General features: G+C 41.4%; 1 protein-coding gene across 3 annotated transcripts in view; it reads right to left on the bottom strand.

Moving 5' to 3' along the window:
- Positions 1-18,375, bottom strand: part of UHRF2 (ubiquitin like with PHD and ring finger domains 2) — a 195,213-nt gene that overhangs the window by 97,728 nt on the left and 79,110 nt on the right. For all 3 annotated transcript variants that reach the window (XM_038401747.2, XM_038401749.2, XM_043514922.1), the window contains exon 5: positions 169-278. In XM_038401747.2, coding sequence (XP_038257675.1) covers positions 169-278 — 110 coding nt within the window. The remainder of the gene's footprint in view (positions 1-168; positions 279-18,375) is intronic.

Raw genomic sequence — 18,375 nt, 5'->3', positions numbered from 1 at the left:
GTCAAAGGGCTGTCTAATAATTACTATATTACTGACAACATATAAAACGCACATTCATTAAAATTACTGAATCTGCATTATTGTATCATTCTTATCATCTATGATTTTTAAAATTATATATTCACATGTTTAAATACCATTCTCAAACATATAATGAAAGAAGCATACTTTTGAAATCTCCATCACCAAATGTCAGTGGATAAGCTCCGGGCTTTTCAATCTTGTACATTTCTTCTATAAAAAGGATTTTGCAATCATTTATTATGTCTTCTGGGCCTCTGGAGGGGGGGGAAAAAAGAAGAGTATATTTAACTTTGTTTCTTTGATTCCTGTTGCTATAATTGATAAACCTCGAGGAAGAGCTATAACTAATAATCAGTGCCAGTTTTGATTTTTAAAATCCATAGAATTTTGGACCGTAGTTGTATTTACTTATTGCTCATTTTAAGTTGTCACAACCATTACATACAGCACTGAATAATTTGGTCTAAACTGACAATAAAAATTCAACATAACGATATAACTTTTAACAAAGCCAAAACAATAAATAATTTACATCAGCACAAGGTAAATTAAATAAGCTAAGGAGTATTATCATATTGCAGATCAGCTAGTGCAAATATCAAAGGCACCAACTGATAGTTCATTCACTGAAAGTATTTTTTTTAAGGTTTCAGAGTAGCAGCCGTGTTAGTCTGTATTCGCAAAAAGAAAAGGAGTACTTGTGGCACCTTAGAGACTAACAAATTTATTGGAGCATAAGCTTTCGTGAGCTACAGATCACTTCATCAGATGCATTTTTAAGTTGTTTCTCAAACATTAAAATACTGTTTTGTTATCCAAAGTTAGCAACAGCAGATCAGACAAAATCAAAAGCTAGCATGGCAGACCAGACAAAATGCAAAACACTCAAGAGACACTATACATTATAGCAAACCTAAAAGAATCCTTACTGGCAATGATATAATAAAATTATACTGTTAGCAATGACAATGAATTGTGACTTATAACTGTGTTATAACATGTACTACTGAACTTAAACAGGAAGAAAAATAATATGGTAAATAGTTTAAATTCTCTTTGTACAAAAATCCTTTCAGTGTCTAAATGTTCAGGTTTCTTTTAAGTTTCACTTTAATGCTGACTTTCTTGGATTTCTAAATGTTTCAGAAAACTAATGCCCCAAATCCAGCAAGAACAGATACAATATGTAAAGTACATATTCTTACACCCTTGACCACAGAAGGACTTTTTTTGAAAGGTGTCACAGAGCACAAACTCCCAATGGTGCACAGCTGGTACTTCAAAGAACAAAACATTCATATCAAATGGGGTAATGGAGGGCATTAATGAGTAAAGATAAAGATTTTAATCTCATACCCCCTACTCCACTTAATTTTCCTCCCGCTCTCCCAACTGATTTAACTGCGAAGGGTAACTGACAGAAAACTTTAGTCCCTCACTGTGCCAAGATGTCTTTTCAGCTGCTGTTTGTGGATCTCTTGCCACTTTCAATTTTACAATATAAAACTAAATTAGGAATTGTTCACAGTATTACCAATATAGAGCCAAATCCTGCAAGTACTTACTACTTAGCATAGTTCCATTGACTTCAGTGGGCTACAGCTATTCAGTGGTTACAGGATCAAGCTGTTATACCCAAGAAGGCAAATTAGTTTCCTAATTGTAAATTTTATTTTATGACTTTATATTAGACCTGCTCATTCCATCAGTGTGGAAGAAATCTGTGCTCCCTATCCCCATCAGAGTTTAAACTCCCTCTGCTGGACTGCTGCAGCACCATATTCTGACCTCAGAAGAGGGCATCCAAAATGAAACTACATAAACAACCTGGTAGAAAATTTTAACAACACTGTAGACAGGATTATTAGAATTAAAAGAACAACACATTTTAATCAAGAACATTGTGATGTGTGCAAAGAGAGTCTATCCAGACATGGGAAGGTCCTTTCCATGAAAGGAAACTAAATTTTCTCTCTCATACACTGGCTAGGCATTACCTATAGGAATTATCTCTTACTGTTTCTACTTCCTGTGGAGCAAAAGAAACAAATATAACATGACATTTTTCTAGAAGGATTCATAGCAATGGACAATGTATGTATTCATATAATTTTAATAATTTTAATTGTATTTGATCGCATGGTTTAGCTTGAATAAAGCCAAAAATACCAAAAGCTCAATGAAGGAGAAAAAAATCATTATGATAGTGTTTAGGAAAGGAACTGCAAATTTCAAGAAGCCGCACTGCAAGTGTCAAAGTATAAAGTTTTATGGTTCTCTGTACAAAACTCTGAAGAACCTTTTGCAGAATAACTTTAATGCTTCCAGGAGGCATCTCAGTGGCTGTTTTGCATGTCTGGCATACATTCAATCTGAGCCAAATAGACACTGAATATTGAGGCACTGAAGCACTGTTTGAGACCTATGAAAAACAAACAATAGTAGCGGACTTTCATCACTGGCATAGACAGATTTTAAAGCCCATTTCATACCAAAAGTGTGACATTGCTTTTCTTACTGATGCTTAAGTGTAGGGGAAAAAAGAGGAATGAAACAGATGGATTTAATTTGAATTCTGTTCTTTTTTGGTTTTGTACGAGATCAGGAAATGGATTAAGTACCATCTTTTCAAGGAAGAACTGAAAATAGATTTTTTTAATTGAAAAAACTCCCAGTTCAAAAACTCTCCTGCCTGAAAGTAATTGCTATGAGGAAACAAGGAGAGGCTTCCAGTCTAGGATTAAAAGGGGGTTTTGTAGGGTTCTACTGAACCAGGCTGAAAGTGCCACAGCGAAGGTCTGCACTCTGGAAATTCAGTGGATTCGCATCGTACACGGGGATTAAGTTCTAAAGTCAGCGCATAAGGCGAAAATTGTGTATAGTCAAAATTACTCTTGAAAATCCCTTAATTGCCCATACAGTACAGTATACTGTACATGGTTTTGTGTATACAGCCCTGTACAGTAACGTTTCAATGTATAATGTATACAGTAATGTATAGTATAATAAAAGGTACATATGCAAAATAAAATTTTACAGTATTGTATTTTTAATTACAGGGAGTTGTCAGGGCTTGATGTTGATCCAGGAGACGGAGGTGACGGAGAGCGAGTCGTAGATGAAGTAGTTGGCTCTGGTTCAGCTCAAGAAGTTGATTGTGTAGGCTCATCTGCTGCTGGTTGTTTTTCCTCGAAAAACATGGTGATTGGCAACTGTTACTGTTGTCTCTTGAGCTGCTCAAACATTTCTTGATACGGTCTCAAATCATCCATAACACTACGTTTGATTTTTTGAGGCTTCATTCCATAGAGGGACCGTATTCAGAAATTAAATCATTCAAGTATTTCGCTGCTCGGAACACTTCAGCAAATTTATGAAGATTCCAACTTGCTGGCTCTTCCTGTTCTTCGTCATCATCTTCAGTAGATGATTTTATCAGTTCCTCTAACTCTTCGTTAGTCAATGTTTCTCTATGGCTCTCAATTAATTCTTCAATTTCTTCCTCAAGGATGTCGATGAAGCCATCACCACCCACTTGCCTGGCCACCTGAACAATCCGTTTCACTTCTTTGTCAATGGTTGGGAAACCCTTAAAATCATTCACACATTCTTTCCATAGGTTTTGCGAACATGCATTGACTGTTTCAGGCTTGATTGCATTCATTGTCTGTTTAATATAAGTGATGCAATCGGCAATGTTGAAGGACTTCCAATATTCCATCACATTAAGACTGGGATCGGCATCCATAACACTACGCATCTGTGAGAATGTAAGCCTCGTGTACGTGGCCTTGAAACAGCGAATCACGCCTTGGTCGAGAGGTTGGAGGATGGAAGTGGTATTGGGGGGGGGGGGGAGAAAGAAGACTTCAACGTCGTTATGCACAAACTAGAGTGCCACAGGGTGGCCAGGAGCATTGTCTATGATCAGCAACACTTTAAAATCAAGTCCTTTCTCTTCGAGGTACCGCTTGACCTCTGGAATGAAACACTTGTTGAACCAATCCAGAAATAATGCTGCCATCACCCAAGCCTTTTTATTTGATTGCCAGAACGCAGGCAGGAGATTTTTGTTCTTGCCTTTTAGGGCACAGGGATTTGCAGCCTTGTAGAGCAAGCCCGGCTTTATTAAATGCCCAGCCGCATTGCCACAAAACAACACAGTCACATGCTCTTTAGCAGCTTTGAAGCCAGGGGTTTGTCTTTCTGATTTCGAAATGTAAGTGCAGTTGGGCATTTTTTTTCCAGAAGAGCCCAGTCTCGGTCAGCATTAAAAACTTGTTCCGGAAGATAGCCCTTTTCTTCTATGATTTTCTTTAATTGTTCGGGGTAGGCTTTTGCTGCCTCTTCATTGGCAGATGTAGCTTCACCAGTAGTCTGAATGTTTTTAAGGTTGAAGTGGTTCCTAAAACTGTTAAGCCAACCTTGGCTGGCTTTGAATTACTTCTCATCAGAAGCCTGTCCCTCTTTGGCGGGAGGTTTGAACAGCATGTAGAGGCTAAGAGCCTTTTCTCGCAACGTGTTGCCATTGATAGGCACATGCTAACGGTTCATGACTTCCAGCCATAAGTTTAATGCCTTTTCAGTCTTCACTGAAGTCTTACCATGCACCTGGCTCATCACCTTAGCAGTTATTGGAGCACTTGATGCCACGGCTTGACGAATTTCTCTCTCTCGAATCTTGATGGCATGGATACTAGATTCGTCGCGGCCATATTTACACACCACATTGGAGACTGACATTCCGTCTACCAATAAGTCCAACACAGCCAGTTTTTCCTCCAGCGTTAGAACAGATCGCTGTTTCTTTGGTTGAGCACCAGATCAAGTAGTTGGCTTGCTCTTAGGGACCATGCTGTAAGAAAAATACGCATCTTTAAACACTAGAATCACAGTCAGTGCAGCGAGATGATCACACTATGAGAGGCATGCGGGAACTGAGTCCAACTGAGGTAACAGCAGATTCATGTTTTCCATCTCACGCTCACTCCGGAGCATACACTCATTGAGTGGAATGGTGGGTGGAATCACCTGTACTATTTACTGGTATCTTGTTATTTTTCTTTTTTTTGGTTGAGCGTGTATAGTTGAATCTGCATAAGTTAAATGCGCGTATGATGTGTCTCACCTATAATTGTAGCAGAGCTCCAATTCTGTGGCTCCTCAGAAGGTCTCTGTGCACATGGAACACCTTTTAACATGCAATTTAGTCCATTCAGTCATCACCATAATGCAGTACAACAATCAGAGAGAAGCAGCTCAGTGGGTAGCTTCATTTGGAAAAGAAATAACGACCTGGAAGCTGATTTCCTTAGAGGGAGAAAGATTTCTCTCATTGCTGCCTCCCAATTTTTTTTAAACATTTTTATGAATTTAGATTTAAAATAAGAGATGCTTTCCCAAGGATCTAGGTGCCCTAGTAAGTCATTAGTGATACAATAAAATCCTAGCAGCATCTATGTAATCATTTCAGCAGGTACTCAGACACATACAGCAACTCTTTTCTCTCACACACACACACACACACACACACACACACACTCTTTTTTGCAGCATCCTAATTAAGGTCACTAAATTCAGGTTATTTCAGACCAAGAGGAGAGAAAGTTTCACAGCCCTGACAGAGAACCTCCTTTATAATGAGCGGGATCCAGCTCAGGTGCCCGTGCCGACTATAGTTGTGGTAATATAGCACAGGGAAAGAGGTGATCCTTCAGGTAGAACGTAAAGCTAGGACTACAATGGATGATTTGATAGCACTGAATTAGTGCTCTAATTGCACTACCAGAGGCAGAACCTCTGGCCCAAAGATGAAAGTGGTTTGACCCAAGCCCCAGAGGTTTCATGGACGCGTTTGACCTACCTCCAGTATTTGCACGAACGAAAACGAAGCCCAGATTTCTCAGATTGAGGTTAGGTTGGCGGAGGGAGGGAAGGAAACCTGCCTCTATTGTGGTGGAATGAGCATATCTAAACCACAAATAAGGTCTACAAACAGTGAATGTATCTATATGAAAACTGTTATTAATTGGACAGACGGGTTCCTAGGTGATGGGAGAAAGGAGAAGAGATCCAAATAGTCCAGTAAACATTAACCTTCTATTAGAACATAAGAATGGGCATACTGGGTCAAACCAATGGTCCGTCTAGCCCAGTATCCAATCTTCTGACAATGGCCAATGTCAGACCCTTCAAAGGGAATTAATAGAACAAGGCAATCATGAAATGATCCGTCCCAGCATCTGGCAGTCAGAGGCCTAGGGCCACCAAGACCATTGGGTTACATCCATGACCATCTTGGCTAATAGCCACTGATGGACCTATCCTCCATGAATTTTCCTAATTCTTTTTGAGTCCAAATAGTTTTGATCTCCACAACATCCCCTGGCAACAAGTTCCACAGGTTGACAGTGTGTTGTGTGAAGAAATACTTCCTTTTTTGCTTTAAATCTGCTGCCTATTAATTTCATTGGTGACTCCTGGTTCTCATGTTACGTAAAAGGGTAAATAAATTCCTTATTTGCTTTCTCCACACGGTTCAGGATTTTACACACCTCTATCCTTAGTCATCTCTCTTCTAAACTGACTAGTCCCACTATTTTCACTTTCTCCATATATGGAAGATATTCAATACCATTAATCATTTTTGTTGCCCTTCTCTGTTCCTTTTACATTTTTAATATATCTTTTTGAGATGTCAGCACTAGAACTACATGCAGTATTCACGATGTGGGCATACCATAGATTTTGTCAGTTATTTTTAGTAAAAGTCATGGGCAGGTTGTGGGCAATAAACAGAAATTCATGGAAACCCATGACATGTCTGGGACTTTTAGTAAAAATAACTGGGAGGGCTGACAGGGAGATGACTTAAGTGCAAGTGGGGAAGGAGGGATGAGTGCCCCAGCCCCACTGGGGGGGAATAAAGGGGTGGGGTATCCAGCACCTGCTGCCGCAGCTGGGAGCTCCAGGGGTCCCTACTGCAGCCCCATTAGCTGTGCGCTTCGGGGCCTTTGCTGGCTGAGAGCTAAGCAGAAAATGTCACAGAGGTCTCAAAGTCACAGAATCCATGACCTAATCTTATCCTTACTCATTATCTATCCCTTTCCTAATATTCTGTTCGCTTTTTTGACTGCCGTGGCATACTGAGCTGATGTTTTCTGAGAATTATCCATGATGACTCTAAGATCTCTCTCTTGAGTGGTAACAGCCCTCAATTTTGTTTGTATAGTTGGGATTATATGTTTGCCAACATGCATTACTTTGCATTCATCAATGCTGCATTTCATCTGCCATTCTCTTGCCCAGTCACCCAGTTCTGTGAGATCCCTTTGCAACTCTTCACAGTCTTCTTTGGATTTAACTATTCTGAGTAATTTTGTATAATCTCCAGATTTTGCCACCTCACTGTTTATCCCTTTTTTCCAGATAATTAATGAATATGCTGAACAGCATTAGTTTCTGTGATGCCTATTATATCAATATCCTCATTTAATACCAGGCACTCAAGTTCACCCATCTTAATATTTAGACTTCTAGCATTCGTACACATGCACCCATAAAATTTAATTTTTTAATTGTCTACCTTCATGTGAGGTAATTGAATGGGACTCTCTTTTATTTGACTGTGTCTCTTCAGTTTCTTCCTGTATGTTATCAACTTCTATAATTTCCTCTTTACCAGGATACAGAGAATCCTGTTAATAGATCATTCCCTATGGGAATGTCTCTGTCTGACCCATGTGATCTTTCACCTGTCAGCTTTGCCCCAGCCCTTAGTTTAAAAACTCCTCTACACCCTTTTTAATTTTACATGCCAGCAATCTGATTCCATTTTGGTTTAGGTAGAGCCCATCTTCCCTCGAGGAAGAAGTTGCTTGGATTTTTGATACATTCGACATAGCCAAAGAGAGAGAGGAAGAAATCCTTGTCAAGGTTATAAATCATACCTCTGGAGATGGCCAGAGAGTGAAGTATTTCTCTTGGGGAAGACTGTAGTTTCAGGAAGACAACTGGTAACATGAAGACTGATGTAGCTGGAATTCCAAGACTCCCTTGGGGATGAACTTGGATTGCAGTCTCATCACCACTTTGTCCCAGTGAAATTACATGTACAGTGGCATATAGGCTTGCTGATTCTCCATACTGACATAGTAAGGTGGTATAAAGAACACTGCAATTGTTCGCAGGCAGACTCCATAAACCACAGAAGAACCAAATAAAAGTGCCAGGTTGGCGTCAGATCTCTAAGTGGGAAGCAGGCATGAAAAAGGCCCTTCATTAAACTTGATTCTGTAGCATGTAAGAAACCTGAATGTGATCACCTGATGCCAGGTGAACTTACAGAGAGCTAAATGTCAGTCCTGCAGTACCCTCTTTCAGGAGCAAACACACAGGCCAGAATGTTTGAAATCTGGGCTTTAATTGGACTCACATTATTTCGGGCTGCCCATATGAAAAACATTTTCCATTCTGAAGAATTGGCATTTCTACTAGAAACCTTCCTGCCCTGTATAAGGACAGGTTTCAGAGTAGCAGCCATGTTAGTCTGTATCCGCAAAAAAGAAAAGGAGTACTTATGGCACCTTAGAGACTAACAAATTTATTTGAGCATAAGCTTTTGTGAGCTACAGCTCACTTCATCGGATGCATTCAGTGGTCTCTTGCACCTGTTGGGAGCATTCCTTGTCAGCGATGTTTATCCAGATAGCATCCAGGCCATCAGGTGCAGTGATGCAGGTCTGGATGCAGTATCTGACCCTGGTTCTGAGTCATTGTTGTCTGAGCAAAAGGGAAGGTGTGTGGGTGATAGACCTATGATAGGTATCCAGCCAGACAGCTAAAGTTATCTCAACCCATACAGGGCTATCATGGTAACAGTAGCTTTGTCCTGTCTAATCTTGGATATTATTTTGTGGGTGAGGGGGACTGGTGGAAAGGCATAGGAGGACTCGAGATCACCAAAGAAGAAAAGCATCTGGCAGAGATTGTAGGCTCATGCCTCCCCTGGAGCAGACAGCCTTGCATTTGGCATTCTCTACCATGGCAAACAAATTTATGGATGGGATCCCCCATTGTTGGAATACTGTATCTGATATGGATTTCCAGAGCAACCATTCATGGTTAGTTACCATTTTTCTGCTCCAGAAGTCAGCAAGGTCTTTCCTGATCCCTGGTGAATGAAGAGCCAACGGTATCATCCCGTGTCAGCAGTGATATTTCCATAACTTGATGGCATCCCCCATTATTTGATATAGTGCATTCCTGGCATATTGTCCAGCAGAATCTGCACTACAGCGTTCCACAAAACAAGCAGGAATGTTATGCAGGCTAACCTGATGGTCTTCTGCTCTAGGATGTTAATGTGTAATCTCAGGGACTGAAACCCTTGTATTTGGAGGTGATTCAGGTGGTCAACCCAACCTTTTCCTGAAGCACCAATAAACAGGTGTCCTTACTAGGAAGGAGCTTGAAAAAGACCCTTCCTCACATTAAAGGGTTGCAGCCACCACACAAGTTCTCACAGGTCTTGGAACAGGAGAGACACAAATCTGTTCATATGATGTTTGGATGGAGGAATACACTGTCATTAGCCAGCATTATAATCACCACAGGCAAAGTCTGGCAAGCAATGTCACACATATATACATACATACATACATACATGTGTTCTAGTAATCCCAGACTCATGCAAACCATTGTGGAAAGTTTCTTCCTTATGTCATGTATGAGTGACTGAAGGAACTTGACTCTATCCTCTAGCAGATATGCTCATGCTGACTCAATCAAATAAGGCCCCAGTAAATTCTACTGGCCAGGATGATGTGACAGACCATTTTTGTAGTTCATCTGGAATCCTAATTGAGAGACAGGGAGAGGACTTCCTCTAGGGCTATCTTGGTCTTGCCCAGCCTGTATTCCTGAGAAATTTCTATAGCTCCAGAACAGCACAATAAAGCCACTTGTTTGGTTTGTAAAAGGTCTTATGAAAGAGGGACGGGGCAGAGCAATGGAGAAGGGGTAAGGAAAGTCATTTCCAGTTCTCATTTCCCACATCCATCTGTCAGTCATAATGTCTGACCAGGTCCAGTGAAATAGGGCAACACTGCTTCTAAAAGAAGTGCTCCAGAGATTACTCCTGGTGCAGCTCTTGAACAAGCAGTCAAATTTACTAATTGGTGTGTTTAATAGTGTTTATGAGGGCGATTCTGGGCAATTTTTATACTTTGGCAAGTGTGAGTGAGAGATCATTCAAAAAGCAGTATCACTAATAAAACAGCATCCAATTAAAAGAATCTGGGTGTTCTTCTCTGGTGATAGAATATAATCACTGCAAAGAATTGATACATCATCTTCATTATATTCTGTAGTTTCCAGAAATTTAGAGAATATTAAAGAAAAAGCAGCTCACCCCAGACAGGTGTCTTGTGTAGAGCTTTTAAACAAGACGAGAGGAGGAAAACATCACCCTATGTAAATCTGTGCTCACTAATGAATAGAACCTTGTATTACCACATATAGTAGTGATTTGTGCCATCCGTATCTTTAGAGAGCATGTAAATCTCCTTGTCGTACTTTCATGACAGCACTGTAATAAGAGCTGCAGTTACAAAAACAGAAAAGTCACTTCAATGGTGAAAGCAGGCACCAGTGGAGTTCACTCCTAATAAATATTCTACTCAGTTTTGTTCGGGTGAGTGACCAAAAGGATAGTAGTGGCAGGAAGTTTATATAAACTGTGTGGAATGGGGGGAAAAAAAAAAATCTGTTAACTACCTGTAACTGTTCTTCTTTTAAATGTGATGCAGACATGTATTCTACATGGGTGTGCTTTATTAATTTATACAAAATCTACTTTGTACTGTAATAAAGTTCATATATATATATGCATGCGCATGCAAGAGCCAAACAGGGTATGCATTTTTTTTATATTTTTACATTCAAGTAAAAACAGTCTGGATGAAATAAAATGTTCCTGATCCCTGCAAAGTGCAGAAGGGCTTTCAGAAGGTGCTTATAACTCTTGAAATTTGAAGCTTAATTTTACTAATTATTATTTCATCTGTCTTGAAATTAAAAGTGCAATTACTCTATAGTAAATCAAAATATGGTCTGAAAACATAAGTATTTCTGTTGTATTAAATGCCACAACCCAGGAGAAGGCATGGTCGTGAATGGACCAAAATGAAGTGAGTAATCCTTCAGGAATGAAATGTATAAGCAAAAATCCACCGTTCTGTTTTATTCTCCGTAGTATCACCACCTTAAAAGACATTATCAGCCAGGGGTGGGGGTTTTTTGCAGTTTTTTTTAATTTGGTTTTTTGTAAACAGCCACCATTTGGCGGGCAAAATTAAACATAGACCCAAGTTATAACATTTAGATATCTTACTACCTTGATAGTGCACTCGTCAACTAGTTAGATACCCAGCAGTCTCATTTACATCTTCAAAACTGAATGCTGAGTTGAAGCTCCTTTTAAAAGCTTTGTCCTACAATTCTTCCATATTCAAAGTCAATTTAGAAATGGAATGGACGAGGAATATTTTAAGAATTCTTGGAAACCAGACATACTGCTAACAGGATGAGTGAACACTTCTGCTCTTTAACAAGCTTGTCTCCCTGTATTGTATATAACTATAATGAACAGCCTGTTCCTGTGACATCTCATGGATGTCTAGTCATCAGCTAAAGACCAGCATGGCTAAAACAGAGCTCAATCTTCCCTTCCCAGGCTTCCTTCTCTACCCCTCTGTCTCAATCCCTGTGGATAACAGCACTACCCAGCCTGTCACTCAGACCTGTAACCTAGGCCTCATCTTCCATTCAGACCTCTCTGTGGTCCTCATGCCCAGGCTATATCTAAATCTTGATTCTTTCTGCATAACAATTCTAAGATAAGGCACTTCCTATCCCTTCATACATCTCGTTCTGGATCTCATGTTGCATCCTGATTACTGCAACGTCCTTTTCTCGGACTGACAAATATAATCTCGCCCCATTAATGATGCTGCTACAAAGATCTTTCTCCTAGCTCCTTACTTTGACCATGTCCCCCCTCACTTGACAACAGCTGGGCTGCTAGTGCTCAGAGATCATTACCTATCATGCTTAATAACAGGTTTCAGAGTAGCAGCCGTGTTAGTCTGTATTTGCAAAAAAGAAAAAGGAGTACTTGTGGCACCTTAGAGACTAACAAATTTATTTGGGCATAAGCTTTCATGAGCTACAGCTCACTTCATTGGATGCATTCGGTGGAAAATACCTCATGCTTACTGACCAAAACTGTTTCACTGTTTCCTTGTACACCTACATCTTGTTTGTCTGTATCCTCAAGTTGTTCCTTGTCTTATACTTAGATTGTAAACTCTTGGGGCAAGGGCAGTCTTTTTATTCTGTGTATGTAGTACAGTGCCTAACACAATGGGGTGCTGGTCCATCACTAGGGCTCCCAGGTAATACTAGAATACAATTATTATTAATATTAACTAACCTCTCTTTTGTACTGTGTAAATTGGCCAGAGAATGATTTCTTCCATGAAAATAGTTGGTAGACTGCTCTAACCATGCTATTACTGCTAAACAATCTTTACAGTTATCCAGGAATACAGTTCCCAAAATAAAAAGACAGTATCACCCTTATCTTTACCACATTCATTGAAAGTCATTTTTGGATGTATTCTAATCTTGAGTAAGAAGTCTAAGAACCTAAAAGGAAAATAAGATCAAACAAACAAAAAAAGATAATGCATCAGTAACGTAAGGTTTAATAAAGTTTAAGGTAAGATGTAATCACTATCTAGTTGCTATTCCAGTTATAGGTAAAACTAAAACCTTAGCCTAACCTATATTTTAGACAACCTACAAACAAAAATTGCCTAGTACAATGGTTTCCAAACTTTTTTCTCCAAAAGGACTCCTTTGGCAAATGTCAGAGGTTAGACTATGGCCCAGAATTTTAAAAGTATTTTAGAATCAAATTGTATATTAAGAGATTACACTGTATTTTATTCACTAGAATGTAATCATTTAAGGATCTTTAGTATTCAGTTAAGATCTTTTTGTGCCACAAAAACATTAATTCAATGAGTTTTGCAGTGAACTCAAAATACTCAGTTTGCAGACCCTAGTATATAAGCTTACATGATACTGAAAAGCAGCTAAATAGGACATTGGGAAGGACCTCAAACATTTGCACAAGCTTTATAGCCAGACTCCCCCGCCCAGTTCTCTTTAAAAAGTGGACTTCTGCCTGTTTGAATTATTTAGCTAAAAACAATCATAATGATTTAGTGTGAATAACTTTACAACATTTTAACTGACATGTTTGTTATTCAATGATTTTATTGCATGATCGGTAAAATTTCAATCTAAAAAGTTGCTGTAGTCATGTGTTACTATATAGCCATGTTAGGTTTTTTTTAATAGGTGGTTTCTTAAAGAAACCTTAGGAGCGAGCACTTAGAAGAAAATAACTGTCAGTTTCACCATAGACTAAGGGTTCTGAAGAGTCTTGTATAGCTCATCTCAACATTGTAACAAGTAAATTAATCTGATGGTAATCAGCAGTGCAGTCAGTCACAAACTAATGACAGGTTTCAGAGTAGCAGCCGTGTTAGTCTGTATTCACAAAAAGAAAATGAGTACTTGTGGCACCTTAGAGACTAAAATTTATTTGATCATAAGCTTTCATGAGCTACAGCTCACTTCATCGGATGCATTTGGTGGAAAATACAGTGGGGAGATTTATATACCCACACAGAGAACTTGAAACAATGGGTTTTTATCATACACACTGTAAGGAGAGTGATCACTTAAGATGAGCTATTACCAGCAGGAAGGGGGGGAGGAAAAGGAAAACCTTTTATGGTGATAATCAAGGTGGGCCATTTCCAGCAGTTAACAAGAACGTCTGAGAAACAGTGGGGGGTGGGGTGGGGGGGAAGAAATACCATGGGGAAATAGTTTTACTTTGTGCAATGACCCATCCGCTCCCAGTCACTATTCAAGCCTAAGTTAATTGTATCCAATTTGCAAATTAATTCCAATTCCGCAGTCTCTTGGAGTCTGTTTTTGTTGAAGAATAGCCACCCTCAGGTCTGTAATCGAGTGAACGAGCCTCTGACAGTGTGGCTGATGAAGCTCATTCACCTGCGCATCTACCAAGGTGATATATGCCATCATATGCCAGCAATGCCCCTCTGCCATGTACATTGGTCAAACTGGACAGTCTCTACATAAAAGAATAAATGGACACAAATCAGACGTCAAGAATTATAACATTCAAAAACCAATTGGAGAACACTTCAATCTCTCCGGTCACTCGATTACAGACCTGAGGGTGGCTATTCTTCAACAAAAAAATTTCAAAAACAGACTCCAACAAGAGACTGCGGAATTGGAATTAATTTGCAAACTGGATACAATTAACTTAGGCTTGAATAGTGACTGGGAGTGGATGGGTCATTGCACAAAGTAAAACTATTTCCCCATGGTATTTCTTCCCCCCCACCGTTTCTCAGACGTTCTTGTTAACTGCTGGAAATGGCCCACCTTGATTATCACCATAAAAGGTTTTCCTCTTCCTCCCCCCCCCTTCCTGCTGGTAATAGCTCATCTTAAGTGATCACTCTCCTTACAGTGTGTATGATAAAACCCATTGTTTCAAGTTCTCTGTGTGGGTATATAAATCTCCCCACTGTATTTTCCACTGAATGCATCCGATGAAGCGAGCTGTAGCTCAGGAAAGCTTATGCTCAAATACATTTGTTAGTCACAAACTAAAGAACTCATGTCAAACTACTTATCTGTCAACACTTATTTGATCTCTGTTTTCTGGTGTACTTGAAAATATATAAAGGAAACAGGACACAATTTCTAACAAAGTAACTGCCTACAGTTCATACAACAATTTATATCAGAGCCTACGCAGATACAAAATTTATATCCGTGGATATAAGTGGAGCTGCAGGCCCCTATCAGGAACCTCAGTGGCAAAAGCAGCTGCTCGCAGGAGCCAGCGCAAGACTGGGCAGCTCCTCCAGCATGGCTGTAGTGCCCCCAGCCTGCCCATTGGGGCGGGCACCAGGCTCACTGGCAGCTGGTCACACTCCCAGACAAGAGTCCCTTCCACGCAGTGGTATGAGTCTCCTGTACTTTTAAATTAACAATTAGAATTTTTTTTTACTGTTTTCCTTAAGTGGAAATAAAAAAGGTTATCAAATGTAATACTAACCCATCAAATACTTTTTAAAAGGTGAAAACAAACATCATTGCTCTGTACACTTACGCACATGCTTAACTCTGAGCACTCGAGTGGCCCATTGACTTAAATAGGACTACTCACATGAATAAACGTAAGCACATTCAAAGCGTTTGCAGGGTTAAAACCAATAAAACCCAATGGGATATCCTCCTGAACCCTACTGTCTTTTTAAAATTAGTGATTTTTAACAACCAAGCTTATTTACATTTTCTTTTTCTGAAATTCTTATGGGGGCCAAAAAGCAGCAGCATTCCCTACACCTAAGAAATAGTGAGAATAAGTCTGGGTAAATTCATAAGACTGTATTATCCTTGCAGCAAGAATTAATTTTCAGTTGATAGCACTCTCCAGTTCAGAAATTCTCCTTGACAGAGTAAATACAACCATAGGTGCCACCTTGCTCAATTAACAAACAACAAGTGAGCCATCATGATTGCCGGCAGGGTCACCTTCGCCAGCTCGTAACAGCAACGGATGCAAGCTGTGATCCACAATGCTATCCTCTGGGCAGACACCAGGCCATTCTTCATCCTGTCTGTGACCACAAAACAAACTCCTCTGTAAACTTACAGAATGGCTTCATTCTATCTATGTAGAAGGCCAGGGCCCATCTGACGTCCAGGGTACGCATCTGTTATGAGAGGCTTTGGACAAAGGACCAGCAAGTATACGTCTTGACCAGTATGGAACTGGGAGACGACCTTGGGTAGAAAGGCTAGGTGCAGACTCAGCTGGACCTTGTCTTTATAGACTATTGTGTAAGGTGGTTCTGATGTGAACGCCCTGATCTCTGACACCCTACGAGCCGAAGTAATAGCGACTAAGACGACCACCTTCCAGGAGAGAAGCAGAAAGCCAGGGGCTTGAAGTGGGGACCCAAGAGCCTTGACAGCACAAGATTCAGGTTCCAAGGGGAAACGGGATCCTGACATGCAAATAAAGGCACTCCAGGTCTTCCAGGAACCACGCTGTCATGGGATGGGCAAAGACTGACTAGCCTTGAAAGGGAATGCCAAAATGGCTGCCAGGTGCACCTTGACCTAAGACAGCGACAGGCCCTGGAGCTTAAGGTGCAGCAAATAGTCCAGAACGTCTGGCAGTGAGGCCTCTACGGCACAAATGTGATGATCCAAGGCCCAAAATGTGAACCCCTTCCACTTTGCCACATAGGTAGCTCTGGTGGAGGGTTTCCTGCTGCCCAGCAGGACATCAATACAACAACACCATTGTTCATCCCCACTTAGTCAGGCTTAGCTACTTAGCCACTTAGCAACAGCCAGGCTGACAAGTGCAGTGCTGCCAAGTTCAGGTACAGCAGATTGACGTGGTTCTGGGACAGCAGATCTGGCCGAAGAGGCAGCGGCAGGGGGGGTGGCTGCTAACAGACTCAGCAGCATACCAAACTAGTGCTGATAAGGCCACGCAGTGGCTATAAGGATGACAGTTGCTTTGTCTTGCTTCATCTTTAGCAGGATCTTGTCGAACAACAACGCTGGTGGGAAGGTGTACAGCAACGCTCCTGACAACAGAAGGCATCGGACCGGGAGCCCTTGTCCTTGCCCTGCAGAAAGCAGAACACGAGGCACTTTCTGTTCTACCAGGATGTGAACAGGTCCACCTGGAGAGTTCCCCACCAGTGGAAGATTAGACTGACCACTTCTGGATGGAACAACCACTTGTGGCAAGATCAGAAGCTCCTGCTGAAGCTATCCACTAGAACGTTCTTGGTTCTGGGCAGACGGGCAGTTACGAGGTGAATGGCATGTCGCACACAAGTCCTAGAGGCTGAGCGCTTCCTGACAAAGAGCCAAAGACCTGGTGCCACCCTGCGGGTTGATGTACTACATCGCGGTTGTATTGTCCTTCAGGACTTGCATCATCTTGCCTTTCAGGTGGGGCAAGAAAGCCTGGCAAGCCAGGCGAACCACTTTATGTTCCTTGACATTGATATGAAGGGGCAGGTCATGTTGTAACCAGCGGCTCTGGGGGTTGACCTTTCCCAGGTGGGCTCCCCAGCCCAGATCCAACAAGTCCGAGACCAGGGTGAGTGACAGAGATGGGGTCATGAAGGGAACTCTTTGCAGTAGTCCAATCACCAAGAACTCCGCCACCAGTCCAGTTCAAAGACAGTAGGACATGGCTTGGCACCAGGAGCACTCAGCTTAGGGGGTGCCTGCTGGGAATTTAAACCAAGGCTAGTCACATTTGCAGAAGCCTCAGATGAAGCTGGGCATGGCTGACCACATACGTACACGTGGCCATGTGGCCCATCAGTCGCAAACACGTGTGGGCTGTGGTAAGTCGGTGGCTTTTTATGTGGGAGATGAAGTCCATCATGGCCTGAAGCCACGCTTCTGGAAAGAAGGTCCTGGCCAGCATTGAGTTGAGAACCGCTCCAATAAATTAGAGTTGGACTGGCGTTAACAGACTTTTCTGTGTTTATTAACAGGCTCAGGTTGATGCAGGTCGAACGCACCAGATTGAAGCTTCTTTGCACCTGCCCTCGTCACTTGCCCTTGATGAGTCAGTCATCGAGGTACGGGAACAGGTGGACCCTCTGCTGTCTGAGGTAAGCCGCCACTGGCGCCATGCACTTGGTGAACACCCTTGGGGACGATGATAGGCCAAAAGGGAGTGCCATGAACTGGAAATGGTGTCCTCCCACTATGAAACAGAGGAAACGCCTGTGCCTCAGGAATATGGAGACATGGAAATAAGCGTCTTTCAAGTTGAGAGAGGCATATGCGTCTCCTGGATCCAGAAAAAGGATAATGGAGACCAGGGAAACCATGCGGAACTTCAACTTGTTGAGGCAACGCAGGTCCAAGATGGGTCTTAGGACCGCTTTGGCCTTTGGAATTGGGAAATGATGGGAGTACAGAATCCTCTTCCATGCATGCCCCAAGGAACCTCCCCCACCGCCCCCAGACACAGGAGCTTTTTAACCTCCTGAATGAGGATTTGCTCCTGAGAAGGGTCCCTGAAGAGGGACAGGGAAGAAGGGGAGTGGGAGGGAGGAGCAGCCATGCATTGTAGGGTATAGCCCCGGAATACTCTATCCAGGACCCAGTGGTCCGAGGTTTCCA

Source organism: Dermochelys coriacea, chromosome 5 (genome assembly GCF_009764565.3).
Source record: "Dermochelys coriacea isolate rDerCor1 chromosome 5, rDerCor1.pri.v4, whole genome shotgun sequence".
Lineage (NCBI taxonomy): Eukaryota > Metazoa > Chordata > Testudines > Dermochelyidae > Dermochelys > Dermochelys coriacea.
This window is presented reverse-complemented; position numbering and strand designations above follow the sequence as displayed.